Source organism: Opisthorchis viverrini (assembly GCF_000715545.1).
Source record: "Opisthorchis viverrini unplaced genomic scaffold opera_v5_135, whole genome shotgun sequence".
Classification (NCBI taxonomy): Eukaryota; Metazoa; Platyhelminthes; class Trematoda; order Opisthorchiida; family Opisthorchiidae; genus Opisthorchis; species Opisthorchis viverrini.
In genome coordinates this window covers 575031-590134 of record NW_008751792.1, presented here as the reverse complement: position 1 = coordinate 590134, position 15104 = coordinate 575031, and the positions used below count along the sequence as shown (strand labels likewise).

The following is a 15104-nucleotide window of genomic DNA, read 5'->3' as shown; positions in this document are numbered from 1 at the left end:
CAAACTTATGTTCTACTTGAAACAAAATTGTATGAAATTAGCGAAATACACTCAATTGCAAACAAATTTGGTTTTGCGAAAGACTCACCTTAAACCCAGCTGAATCTCCCGTTTGTGATGTTTTCAAGTGACTGAATGTGCTGCACGAGGCAGCCTCATGTTTCGGTTGGTACGATATTCGAAATGTCGCGACACATGAGTATATTTCGCGAAAACCGTACCTGATTTCCAAATATCGATGATTTCAGCCTAAATCCAGGCTTACTTCCTATTTCACCTCAAATAAGAAAAAAATACAAATCCCGTTTAGCTTCTTTGGTGCGCTGTTTTATGCGTTCGGATTTCAAAATTTCATAATAACGGAAAATGAATTGCATATTTACGAAGTGGTTGATTGAGTCCAAATCATTACAACTTAAACTCTTCTGAAAATCAAATCCCTACCAAATCAACTCAATAAACTATTCGCTAAACCAATTTCCAAAAAAAAACGTTAAAGGGAAAGCACACGGTTTTCGCAGAAAACTGATTTTACTCAATTCGCATGGCGCATGGTTGTTCAGAAATACATGTCAATAAAATATGAACGAAGGAGCCGGGATGATGTATGATGTTTGCGTAAGGCTTCAACACCTAGTGGACGTTTCACGATACATAAATAATGGATATGCTACATTTCGTAAACCAACATGTAAAACCATCAGTTCGTAACATTTTAATTTAAACGCAATCCCCGACTGATTTGTTTTGAAATCGAAATTAAGGGTTACATCGAAAACCAGAGAGGTGGGAGAGTTTCCTACACTTTCATCATTCCTAACTCGTGCAAAGCAGTTCAGAAGGCAGTGAACAAACGCAATCGGGATCGCTGATGATTGGTCAGCTAAAATAATGAGTGAAGTTCACAGGGCGGGCACTGAGTGATTGTCAAACACGTCAGAAAGCAGTGTGATGCTGTGTAATGCATGATCGATAAAACCTCATCTAAGATCGGTACTGTCAGTCCACTACATCGCTTTAGAATGGAGAACAGAGACTATATATAAAAAGTGGCCATTTTACAGGGGAGAGGAGTGTCATATCAAATAATAAAGTTGTCTAAACATCTCCTGATGTTTGAGTTAGCCTGATGTTTGAAAAGTGATGTACCACGTGGGTTTGGCCTGTTCAGTTGACAAATATCATGAACGAAAGTTTTACTAGAGACTCCCGTTTCCATCAGGTTTATTCCACAAGCCTCTACAGACAAAGCCGTTGGAAAACGGGGTTTATAGTCTCACTGTACCCTATAGTTCTCGTAATGGAACCAGTTAAATAATAATTGGAAGACTAACTGGCTGCCATTTGTGTGGCAAATTTTTTGTATCCGTTTTTCTCCTTTCAGGGCCTAAGTTCCAAGATTTTAACGAAAGCTTAGTTTTAATAATTTTTCTGAATCATGCTCATTAAGTGTCTTAATTAGATATTCGTCTTCGCTAGCAAGATGGTGAGACGGTGTGAGCGTTTCGCAGCCATAAAGAACTGGTTGTTCTCAAGTCAATCACCAGACTATGCAAGTTAGCTAGGAAACCAAATATGTTGAAAACTCTTCAACAACCCACAAGACAGATTTCGCCTTCGTTGAGGCTCAGCCAGTCGGTGTAGTCTCCGAGTTTCCGACAACCTTATGTTCTACTTGAAGCAAAACTGGAAGAAACTCGAAATGAACGCTCATTTGCATACCAACTTTATTTGCACGAGAGGTTCACCTCAGACCTAGCTGAATCTCCTACCTGTAATGAAGGGTGAAATCGGTCAGTGGCTGTCGAAGAACTCCAAACAACTTTGTGAGTAATTTCCTGTAAGCAAATATGCTGAGATGCCTCAAGTATGGTCCAAATGAAGCATGACGCGGCTTCTATTCAGCGCATTTAACTAAAGAACACTGTAGACGAAAGGTCCAGCTGGGATTCATTTGAGTCTCCCATTAAAGCAAATTATCGAGTATCTGATCTGTAGACCGAGTTATGAAATAAAAATCGGGTAGCACAGCTATGAACTGGCGGAAGCAGTTCATGGTAGGAACTGAGAGAGCAGGGGAACGAGGTGACTCGGTGGTTAGAGCACGAATTTACCAACCGGAAGGTCCGTCGTTCGAACCCGATCTCTAACTCTCGACTTCCCCTGTCTAGGCTTCGGCAGCCCCACAGTATCTCAGCCCTCGTGCTTCTTTCGGGTAGCATGGCAGTTGCGCACCGACAGGGCGCTGCAGCTGAACTACTGCACTGAGAGTGGAATTAACTAGTTGGACTATGCTGAGTGTTTCAGGCGAACACAGGTAATGAATTTGATGCACCAATCCTTAGTTTTCTTCTTAAAAAATATAAACGTTCACTCCTTTTCAAGGAGAATTTTAACAGTCGTATGTTTCAACGGCGTAAATGTGCATGCTTGGATCAGACGGGCACAGGAGGCGCTCATTTGAGCGTTTGTTGCGTGTGAAAAATACAAACGTTCACTCCTTTTCAAGGAGAACTTTAACAGGCGTATGTTTCAACAGCCTAACTGTGCATGCTTGGATCAGACGGGCACAAGAGGCGCTCATTTGAGCGTTTGTTGCGTGTCCAGGCAAAGAACAGACAGGAAAGGACAAGGGTAAATGCACAAAGTGATTGTTCAAGCCCAACGCAACTGTACGGTCTAAAATGACTGCACGCACATTTCACAGGACGATAGCTCTTCTGTCTCGAAATCCCATTAACATCACGTGAATTAGTCGCTCGTAAATTTCGCTCAGACATTTGAACACAGCATTGTCCGGGAAGACTTGGTGAACTCGCGCTTATGCAGTTGCCTCTAACAGTGAATGGGTTAGTTGTACTTTCCACTCTGGAGGTTGACACGACTGCTCGCAGAGTTCGCCTGCTTCTATCATGATGATAGCGTGGCAACTCAATATCTCACTTCAACTGTTAGTGTTTGCCTGATATTTTCTCAATGTGCGTTCAGAAACAAATTCTACAGTAAGAAGACAAAAGCTGTGAGATGTCGGCACTTCGCTGTGTTGGAGTCAACTCTGTATTCGAAGGATAGAATGCGTTTGGCGATCGATGCGGCGGGTTTTTAAAATGCCAGTGAACAACACAGAATGGTCACTGTTCCCATACACATTTTGACACTCAGACTGCAACGCTTCTACGGCGTAAAAGTTACGTTTCGTGCTTATACACCATTTTGCCTTATCTGTGTTGCCACATGTACACCACCAAGCCAGCATATCAATTTTTGGGTTCAGAAGTAGCCTTTTGAAAGCTGGCGAGCAACTTTCGTGTTTCTATTTCCCCTAACAGCGCCGATGAACCCCGATACCAGCTACAAAACTTTCCTAAAATCCTAACCTGCTCTCAGTGACTTCAACAATCACTCCACCGAGTGATTTATTCATTTGGCAGCCCCAGCTAACCAGAGGGGGCTGCTTCGCCATTATTCCAAGATGTTTTTTCCAACTTCAAATGCATATCGATTGTTCCGGTCCAAGCTACCCATGATGAGTAATTCGATTAGCTCACTCATCCCCTGATTGTTTCGTTCGATCATTGTCTGAATGCACGCATCTGATCGGTTCTGTACATTGCCCCCAACCCACCGTCCCATTGCATTTTTACAGCTTTCTCTTCAACCGACTGGTCTTTTGTCTTTAGTTCATTACAAGTTCAAGTGATGTTTTCAATATAATCAAAGATGTTACTGAGATCTTTCGAGACAGTGGGCTCCGTATTGCACGTTTGGCAAACTGCCTTTCATTAAGTGGTTTAATAACGTCTGTATCCGAACGTTGCTTAAACGGAAGCAGCGGTTTAAACATCAGCCTACAGGATACTGTTTAAGGGCGAATTCCGACTAAGTGACTTCTCGGTAGTCCTATTCTCGGTCATTTTCCAAGACCATCAACCATCTCACTCGTTTTTGAGCCAACAGACGATCAACCCTCTCACTCGTTTTTGAGCCAGCAGGCCTGCAGGACTTGCTGGAATTTGAATTTCGATGGGACTGTAACGCATTTGAAACTCGACTGTATCTGTTTGCACGTCTCTCATATGACCTTATACGTGCCTCTCCCTCTCTCTCTCCCTATTGCAGGTACCACGAACGAGCCACCACGAGCCCCGGGCAGGAAAGAGTAACCCTCTTGTACACCCCCTGATNAGTTCCCGTGGCCGAGCCACCACGAACCCCGGACAGGAAAGAATAGCCGCTTGTACAACCCCACCCTTACTGACCTTGACCGACCCCCGACTTCCGGTTTCGGGTCGGGTTAATACACGTGCGTTGTTGCTACACTCCGGTCTTCTTCCCTGTACCACCCGACCTGTGCGCATGTGTGCTGTGTATACTGTGTGGATTCATTAATACCAGTCCCTATATCTGCACATTTCAGAACTGACGTGTGCCGTCGCTACATCCTCTCGAACGTCGAATACCGCTGGCTTCCTGACGTCCCACGCTACAGGACCTCCCGTAGTTAGTAGTATTTGGATACTCGCAGGATGTGCAGGACAAGACAAAGTTACCAGGTAAAATTTCCTTGGCTTGAAACACACAGTATGTGGTGCCTACTCAAAACCCACAGACCTCACTACAAGTTTTGCACCGTCTAAAGCTCGATGGTTATCCATGGTCCATGCTGGTGGCTACGAGGTTACCAATCGAGTTTTCGGCTCCAGATCTTTCATGAGGCAAACAGACTCAGCAGTAATTTTTCATAAAACCTTCTGCTTGGGTCAGAGGCAGACTTTCTCAGATTTCAATGATAACGCCAAAATTAGGAGTCTCGAATGGGACGAAACCGGTAGCAGTTTTTGTGTGAACTATAATAATATAATACTATAATAAGTATAACGTTCAGCTGTATCACCCTCTCGGTATCTAACTGCCCTGTCACCCTCAGTAAGCCTAAGGGCTCAGAGCCCAAGCCTAGAAAGAGGCAGTCGAGATGCACGGGTTGGTTCCGGTCCGTAAGTTTGCATATTTATTCCTCAGCTAACTGTCACGTTCCGTACTATTGATGTCTTGCGCATACGTTGGAACTCGGCTCTTCCTGGGTCTTTCAAGAGCCCTAGTTTCTCTTTCCTGCCATTTCTCACTATTTTGACAGAAAGATACCTAATTCAAACCACAGTAAATATCGGGCGAAGATTTTGTCTCCATCTCACTTTCTGTTAACCCATCAATCCCAAGGAAGTTTCCACTACAGACATTCGCCAAACCCGTATCTCCGTTGACACCATAAGGCAGAATGTACTTCACAGTTATTTGAAATTTTTCTTCTTTGCATCCAAGCCCCTTTTATTCCAAAATGTCTGCACCCCGGTACTTGTAGACGATATTATCACCCAAAAGCTCACTAGCTGCAGAGTTTCTCACCTCTTCTGAGACACGACCTATTAAAGTCGACTAAAATACGCTATTGGGGCTGCCCAAATGAAGTTACATTAGCCTGTCCAAACCACAGGTGAATTTTCCCGCTTGCGTTCTCAAACTCAACCACTTTCTATGCACCGTCTTGCAACCTCGATTATATTATATTTTCGAGTTATTACTTTAAGGCGTTGGTGGCTGCGTGATTTTGTAGAATGCATACTCACGTGACTGTCGTTTGAAAGACCGTCCTCCTGTCCCGGCTCAAACATTCTGGTGAGTCTGCACCAACGGGGAAGGGGGGAGGAAGAACTGGGCTCGCGTGTGGCTCTTATTAGAGCTCATCAGCGGTGCATATCCAAAGGCTACGTCAGGGTTCAGAATCCGCTCATCTGACCTGTGAGGCGAGTGTGTTACCACTACTCCACCATTGTGGACTTTTACTTTACTTCTGAATGGGTGAACATGGTCAGGCTGTGTGCGCACCATGTCTTAAGAAAACTCAGGGTTTTATGTTCCTTTGATGAAATTTTTTCTCTGGTTTCTAATTGCTAGCAGTCCATATGTATCAGACTTTAACCCTGAGATAGCGAACTATTCTGTCCAACGGTTGTTCCTAAACCGAGTCCAGTTGAAAGTTGTACGTTTTCCGACTGACGAATTTCAGCATTCTACCACGTCGTGTTCGTCTTCTCTGTACGTTTAACATCCTTCTGGAGGGCCCATGGATTCCATCTTCTCTTAATGCATAGCATGAATAAAACCAAAGACATCTGGAGTCATTGATCAGATGGTTCGGTTCCAGCGTCCACTACCAGCTCAGTACTATCATACTAGTTCACATTCGGTCTGAATCATGCTCCTAGCCGCAAGCTGAAGAAGTAAGAAGCTGTCTCTCTCTGACCGCCATTCTTCGGAAGGACTGTGTGGATACTACATAATTAAATATTGTCCAAAGGACCACCTCGGTGTAACGAAAGCATGGCACGAAAACATTGTGGATTTCTTTGGGTGCAAGTGTAGCACTGCATTTGAGCACCGTGTAGATTGGAGCGAGTGCTGGAGCAAGGACTGTTCAGTGACTTGAAAGACGTGGAGTCAACTCTACAACTCAAGCTTCCATCCCTGATCTAGTAGAGAGCTGATCTTTTCACGTCTGAATGAAACTGGCCTTTTATCCTTGAAGTCCAACTGTATATGACCTTGTAATCTTTCACGTGATCGCTCCAAATCGTATTTATGTATTTTTACGCGGGTATGAATTCTTTTACCAGTAAGTACTGGAACAAACCCAGATGAACTTTTGAACGTGTAGTTTTGCGCAAATTTAACCACAAACATGATGAGGCTGAAATCCAAGATACAGTCACGACTGTATCGTGTTTTTTTCACTTATTTTTTTTCAATAAGTGCTCAACTAGTTCATCAATGTTGATGGTGTTGTGGTGAGAGATTTCGGCATTTTCGATAAAGACTGCGTACTACGAAAAAGCTAATGTATGCTTAAAGGCCAGGCAAATTTGTACATCAGATTGGTTCTTATTGGGGATCATCAGCGGTGTGCATCTCGGGAAACTTCTGTGAGTCTTCAGACCTCTCATCTAGCATAGTTTGGTCACTTATCCTGCAGCAGTGTGATTCAATCTCACTTAGACAGGATGCAGCGACATGCACCTTTCAATCATGGGACTCACACCAACTGGTCATGTGGTGACTGGCTTCTAGAGTGACGGGTTCTTAGCTGAGACCCAACACTCTTTTGAATATATTCTTCCTTATTGTGAAATCATCAGCAGTGCACATCTCACGAAACTCCGGAGAGTCTCGAACCCGCGACCTCCTGGCTAGTAGTTTGGACACTTAACCGTTCGGCCACGGGCGGCTGATCAGCAGTGTAATTAACTCGCACTTAGACAGGATATGGCGCCGCTCATCCTTCAATCACGGGATCCACATCACGCGGTCACACGTGTTTACTGGCTCCTCGAGCTACGACTTCTCAGATGGAAGTTTCATTCATCGAGTGAAGTTTATTCTTCCACTGAGCTATTTAGAGATTGTTGGTAGAGCGAGGGGATTTGGCTCACACTTACGGGCTTCACTTACAGGACGAAATCTCCACAAAAATCCCAAATCTCCTCACACTACCAACAATATATTCTACCTCTGGGCTACTTACAGAATGCTGCTAGGGTGGGGCAGCTTTAAAAGTTTGCAACTGATGCAGTTTTTCCTGAAAGTTGACTTACTCTGAAAGGCACCGCACAGCCGTCTTATCCTGATGTGGAATCATCAGTAGCGCCGATCTCAGTATGGTCCCAACCCGGGGTCCTCAGACACGTGGTAGAATTTAGTACGATTCGGGCATGAGTGGACCGCCAGAAGTGTAGATAACTCGCATTTGGACACCACATAAAGTACTTCCCCGTCAGTTCCGCAATTTACATTGTGTGGTCAATTTTTGACTGGTTCCTCGAACTGTGCCGCCTCGGATGGAAGACTCACGTTACTGAGGAGACTTCCCCTTCGCCTTTGCAGAGTAACCCTAGTTTTATCATTAATGGACTCTGAAATTTTGAATGAGATTTTGAAATCTCACACCACTAGTTTGGCCTTCGTCAATTTAATAAAATAGGATGATTTATATTACACTGCTACAGACAGCCTCAAGATAAGAACAATTCACATTGCTGAAACTATGTGGACTTACCTGCTTGGTCCCTTTCTGTTGCATTCTGCAAACTTCGAAAATTCAAAGTTTATCTACAAGACATTCGGTGAACTATCAGCACGCAATTTGGAGTTTCAACAGCGCGAAATACTTACTTCATGAAACAGAGCATAATCATAGAATGGCACCAGAAATCGATGGCTCGAAATTGAATCGAGCATTCAGGTTTGGCATGCTGAAGCGATGATAAACGCGACAAAACTTTGATTTAATATACTCTATTTGAATGGTACGGTGACGTAGGCTATAACAACCCTACTTGGCCAGCAAATGTGTTTTCTTCGTCGCTTGCCAACTCAGACATAGGTCCAGTTGATGACAGCATGCTATCTCCTAGCTTAATCAAATCTTCGGGTAAACCCGGCACACGTTTGTCACTCAACTGGGACGGAATGGGTCACCATGTGAAGGATGGTGGCGTCATGCCTATCTGACAGCTAACCAACCGCTCGAAGTCGAACAGTTAGTAGTTCAACTAATAGAGTCTCGAGTTCGGAACTCACTGTAGCTTCGTAAGATGTGCACGGTTGACGATTACAAGGTTAATCAGCCTTTTAACACTCCTAAATTGATGAAACTATTTCAATCAATGCTAAAGCCGCACTCACCGCCCGAATGGCCCTGTGGATAGGATCGTGGATTAGCATTCCGATGACCAAGATTCGAACCCCACACCTACGCCTACAAATCGGCTACTGGCCGATTTTGTTTTCAGGAAATGAGGTGTAAGAAGTACATTTACTTTTGTTTACTGAATCATATAAGTAATGATAAGAACATAGCTCAACTAGACCTGTACGTGATTTGCTCCATCAGTGTTCCATCGACTTGGTGGGTTGTAGTGCAGGAACATACCCTAGCTCAATACGAACAATTTATCCCTTCTCCTGAAACAGTTCTAGGGTCTGCTTAGCGAGAGCATGAATCAGATTCAAGGCGCTTGTGAAAAAATCAGGTTTCCGTGTATCCTCAAGATTTATCGACCCAGCCTGACGTCTGTGTCGCACTGGAGTACACCGTGTCTCACAACCAACCACTTGAACAGTTTGGGCTACCAGATAAATAGTTCAACCGTTCGTAATGTGGTTACAACATAAAACAGATCACCACTGTTTTCATGAGGGAAAATACTCACAGGGGTGCTGAAAACTCTTCGACAGCCCACGACCGGTTTTGCCCTTCTTGGGGCTCATCAGGTAGGCGCAGTCCCCGGGTTCCCGTCAACCTTATGTTCTACTTGAAACCAAATTGCACGAAATTAGCGAATATACACTCATTTGCAAACCAATTTGGTTCTTTCGAGAGACTCGTCTGAAACCCAGCTGAATCTCTCGTTTATCATGTTCTCAGGCAACTGAATGTGCTGCACCAGGCCGCCCCCTGTTTTAGTCGCTACGATATTTGAAATATCGCGATACATGTATATTTGTAATGTACTACTCATAAGGTTGCTTAAAATCCATCGACAGCCCACGACCGGTTTCGCTCATCTTGGGGTTTCATCAGTTAGCGCAGTCCCCGAGTTTCCCTCAACCTTATGCTCTGCTTGAACCCACTGTTGGCTTTTCCTGAAGCGCTGAATATTGCAAAAGTCGGATCAGGTTCATGCGTTGCCTGTATTCCTCAATATCATTCTGAACTTTGGAAATTTGAGATTGGCATGCACAAGTGTTCATCAGTCATCTGTGTGGAGAATGCTTTGTCTTAGAATAGTGTTTGAATTAGCCCAGTCCCTAAATAACTGGCTTCGTTTGCTATTTCCATTCAGAACGGAATGTCTGACGAGGTTGAAGTTTCTCGTTTCTCAGGTCGTCCTCTATGGAGCACAAGTAGTCCATAAGTTGTGACCCATTATCCTTTCCTGTGCTCTCTTTGCGCTAGTAGCTCTTCATATCACCTTCCTCTTATCCTTCTTCATATACCTCCTTCAATACTGTACGGTTCGTGATTCAAACTGAACAATATTCTGTGTACAGAGGAAGCCAAACCGGTGTGTGTAACAGTCTATCGATCTACAAAACATTTTGTCAACTCCTATAAAAATCATACAACTACAAAAGGCTTACACACACTGGTAGAAAGGGAATGAACCTGAAGTACACCAGTTGCATTAAGAGATTGCCTTTAACGGAGGTTTTGTCCTCTGAGTGAGGCCAAATGAATGGAGCTGAAATGCCTAGAAGCAGTCTACAGCTGTCTCACTCCTGATGGGAATCATAGACAGTGTACGTCTCACAAGAATCCAGGGACCCTCTAGCTGGTATTTGGAAACCACCGTTGATCGTTGACGGATAGCTAAGTGTTAAAATGTCTAGCCGAGAGGTCACTGGTTCATGATTTGCACACTGATGATGATTCCCAATAAGGATGAAACCGCTCTAGAGTGCTTTTGAGCATTTCAGCCTGTATTAGCTATGCTTACAAGACGAAATCTCCAGTAAAATTCCCAACTCTTCAATTATTTCGCTGACTGGAGTCATAGACGTAGTTCTCATGTGTTCTGCTCCTGGCTTCCTGTAACCAGCATCTAAAAGTGGTCGAAACGTCAATGGAACTATGAACAAAAAATATCCCGCAAAACCCCAAAACTGCAACCAAAATGTTGCCCACTGGGTTTCAAGCGTGTGTCACGCTACCTGACTGGGAAGTCCTGACTGGCTGGTCAATCGATCGTCACACAACCAGGACATTTGCTGGGTCGTCGTTCGATGAATCGGGCACACCAATCACATCGCTCAAGTGTGAACGCGTTCGCCTGTTCGGACGTGAAAATTCAGATTTGTCAGACGCGCGTTGGTGGTGTAGTGGTTACACGGTCTCCTTGCATGTCAGATGTCCGGGGTTCAAATCTCGGCACGGCCATTGGGTGTGCACTGCTGATGAGCTGTCAGAAGGGCGAAACTCCAGTTGAGTGCTTCCCTTTGATGTGGACTCACCCGAATAATTACGCCAGGATAGGAGGACGATCGTTCAAGCGGGTGCTGTGATTATGTGACTACGATACACTAAACTAGAACATTATAACCGGACTCCTGGTGCGTCGGCCCCCTTGGGATTAAGGGTTTCCAGGGTAGTAATCAATCCACTAGTTCTGAAGGCACCGGTATCAGCCTGCGTGGTCTTTGCGAATGACATCGTGGAAGTTCTCGTCCGGGAACATTATTGTGGCGTGCAAAATGCTGTATTGGTCATCGACTTTCACCGTCACACATTTCAAACGAAACAAATTGTTTCTTGCACATAACCGAAATGCTCCATACATTACCAGAAAGCTAAAAAAAAGTGGTTTTTTGCACCTCAGTCATTTTCGAATCCGACACAGAGGTCACAAGGAATAAGTGAAACTTGGAGATCTGCCCCCCCCTCACCTTCGTTTTTTCGTGACATCTCTCTAGTCATCAACAAATGTACTTTTACCATTTTCTTAGAAGACTAAATATTGAATCAACTCTCGTAAGCATCATGTCGGTAATTGTGGCGACAAAACACGGTTGTGTGTTTCAGTGTTCACGACTGTCCCCGAATAAGCCTTCTGTTAGAAAAAATGCCGCGTTGCGTGTCGAAGCTTCACCTCCCGCCATCGTTCTCCAGCTGCGCAGACGGCGCCATGTGCGCAACGCTGTGTGGCAGTTGAGGACAAATCAGGTAGACTGACAGAGCATCATGTGCGCGTGTGATCTGGTGTTCCGGTTCCACTTCGCAGTCCGCCTGGTGGGGAGCACTTGGTATTGACCAAAAGCAAGCCGATACGAAAGCAATCAAACAAGTGTCCCGCAAGATTTGCACCTGCAATGGTTTTTAAACCTTGTGCACGTGTGTAAAGTTCGAAAAGTGATGAATCTGCCTGCATATTTTGTTGGCCAGTAAGTTAGAATGTTCAAGAGGCAGTAAAGCCCACGAAATTAACGAGTACAATTTATCAGAGAATTTAGCGTCAATCATCTACTTGATGGTTCACGGCCTCACGTGACTTGAGGCACTTAGTGAAGAGTACAAGAGGGAAACATCCCCCGCGCGGAAACATGCCTTACATGATGGTCTATTTCAATCGCAACAACAATCGAAGAGCGACAAACAACAAACACACATTCATTCCCACTTAGCTGGTTGTTTTGCTGTCATGTAATATTTACGTTCCCCTCCAAGCGGAATGGGGTTTTTTCCCACAGGCTTGAAAAAAAAACTAGCGAAATCTTGGTGGGAAAACATGTGCTCTAGTGTGTTTCGTGTTTGAAACAGAACAGAGGCTCATAGCGGCTGGACAAAAGGGTTTTACGAATTGGCGAAGTGCAGCAATTTGTAGATCACATTGGTGCTGAGAAGGGACTGAACTAGCTATCTGTCTAACCGAATGGGTTGTCACCTGTCTTTCCATTCGTCACAGCAGGTAGATTGAACATCGTGCCAAAGTTCACCTTGCGTCACATCCATCTAGGGAATATCATCAACGGGGAATTCAGCTAGGACACAGTTGAGTTTCCGGTAAACACCAACTCAATTTACGAATGAGAGTATTTGGGCCCTTTTTCAGGTTTTGGGGTTCAAGAATAACTCATAGTGGCCAAAAACCGATAGACTGTGCTTATCTGTTGAGACCCAAAAGGGGCGAAGTGGGTTGGGGGCTGTCTAGACGTTTTCAGCAACCTTATGAGTAGTGCGTTCCTCCACGAAAATCTGCTGAAGCATCTCGAATACCGTGCCAACTGAAACAAGAAGCGGAACCTATTTATCTGATATATTCGGTTCAGACATTCAGCTAACAAAATAATTCAATCTACAAGTGAGTGAACTTTGTTCAGGCAGGACACGAGTTTGGCGGTAACTGGGGGCTACGCTTACCTGATGGGCTTTGAGAAGAACAAAACCGATCATGGGTTTCCAATAGATTCCACCAAGATGGAAGAACGTTTTCTTACCTGATATTTATTGATTTTCAGCTGGATAAAAATTTTCAGTTCTCCTTTGTTGTTGAACCAAGCTCTCCTCAATTACAGGTTCATCATTTCGGTATGTTAGATATCAGGAGAATATCAACTTGCCCATTGATTCCCATAAAAGCGCCGTAGAACATCTGTTGCTAACTGTGGTAGACAGGTCGCTAGTTGCGAGTCTAAAAGAGTTACGGCACTGACGGAGATATATTTTAGCACTCCCATGAGATACTTTCTTGCGCGTGTAAAAAATTTATTGCTTCACGATCTGCGTCGGTAAGACAGATTCCGTTTGGAGAGGGACAATGTTGATTTTGAACGAATATCTACAGTGTATGGGTCGAAATTGATGAAGTACAGCTTCACTGATCTGAATGGTGAATACCAGAACAGGGATCCCCTCCTCAGAGCTCAGGCGGTGGTATGGAAACGTATGTGTTCGATTCAGTTGTCGAAATAACAAGCCATGAGGGACAGACTAGATGTCAGGGGACTGCCATCGTATAGAACATGATGTGCACATGCCCTGCGTAGATGTTGCTAAGACTTAAGAGACCTTAGTCACACAGTCGGGATTACATAGCCTCGATATTTCTTTGGCAAAACATTAGAAACGAATTGAATTCAAGATGTTTTGGAGGGATGAAACCAGGTTCGATAACGGCTAACTCAATTGAAGCAAAACACTGAGAGTGGTTTACCTCTTACTAGGTTTTGAGTCATCTGAAATTCACTGCCTTTTGATCGAAGCACGACAAGCCATCGAGGCACTATCGAAGCCATCGAAGCACAAAGCCGCAACATTTGATCAGATCACCAAAATTCTTTCAAGATTAGTACAGATTATCTGGCTGATGATTCAGATGTGTAAAGTGCATACTTAACCTCATCAGCTGACACGGTCATTTTATACTGAACGGAGTTGTCCACCGGTTGCATCCATATGAATAGTTTCATGCCCCCCGATCCAAAAGTAATAAACAGCAGGACCAGTCGTATTCGAGGGGTGGATACCGTGAAATTTGCTACACTCCAACAATATTTCGAAAATTAGGCTTCACCTTATCCAAAAATCTACGCTTGTTCGTAGTGTACTACTCATAAGGTTGCTAAAAATTCGTTGACAGCTCACGACCGATTTCGCCCTTCTTGGGGCTCAGCAGGTAGGCGCAGTCCCCGAGTTTCCGTCAACCTTATGTTCTACTTGAAACCAAATTTCACGAAATTAGTGAGTTTATGTAAAACAAACGCCACCAAGAATATCCTCTTCTCAAAAAAGGATGCTTCTTGTTTAGGGTGACCCAAATTTCCTATCCTTACCAATCCCATGTCAGGTTGAAACATTGTAAACCTGATAGACTGGGAGTTAGCCGGTGGGTCAGAACTCTGGTTCAAATGTTGCGTCTTGTTTACACAGCATCCAGTAAATGCTCACTGCTGACTTTTGTTAATGTATCACGGTTATCTCTAGGTTGTTATCACTGGGCATCCATACAGTGCAGTGAAGGTGATTGAGATCAACACGTTCTTATCGAATTGCCATTTGTCTACTACTTTTTATTTCATTCATAATTCAGTAGTATAATTTTTGATCTACTCAGATAAGGCTGGATTATGGATAGATTTATATGCCTCGGCGGTGGAAGAAGAAAACTTCGTGCGGAGTAGGGGCACACATAACGAAATAACATTCCTAGGATATCCGAGTCAAGAAGATGAGCATACGTTGATTGGCAGTCGTTTTGAGCAAAATCTGCAGTTGAAGACATTTGCGAAATACCAGAAGAGAACAAGTAGGGTCGAACTTGAGCGATGCTGAAGACCCAGCTTGCCTTTTTCGGATTTGGACAGGCGTTGAATTACTTACTGGTTACTTACCCTGATAATATCAACCTTGACGACAAGTATACTTAGAAACGGGGTTGAGGGACCTCGCTTTGACCTCGTGATCGACCGCAGGCTGACGAATAAACCTGCGAAATGCCTCTTCAGCCTTCTTTGCTAGGGCTGGTCGTAAACTGCCACTTCTGTAGTGGTCACTTATT

At 44.2% G+C, this 15104-nt stretch overlaps 1 protein-coding gene across 1 annotated transcript; it reads right to left on the bottom strand.

Moving 5' to 3' along the window:
* Positions 1–88: 88 nt before the first annotated feature.
* T265_14058 (hypothetical protein) lies at positions 89–5886 on the bottom strand (the record flags this gene model as incomplete). The annotated part of the gene is given in 4 exon segments (XM_009171829.1): positions 89–221; positions 2119–2264; positions 5580–5679; positions 5690–5886. Coding segments are annotated over 4 exon segments (576 nt in total), but the record flags the coding sequence as incomplete, so codon positions are not given.
* Positions 5887–15104: the final 9218 nt, after the last annotated feature.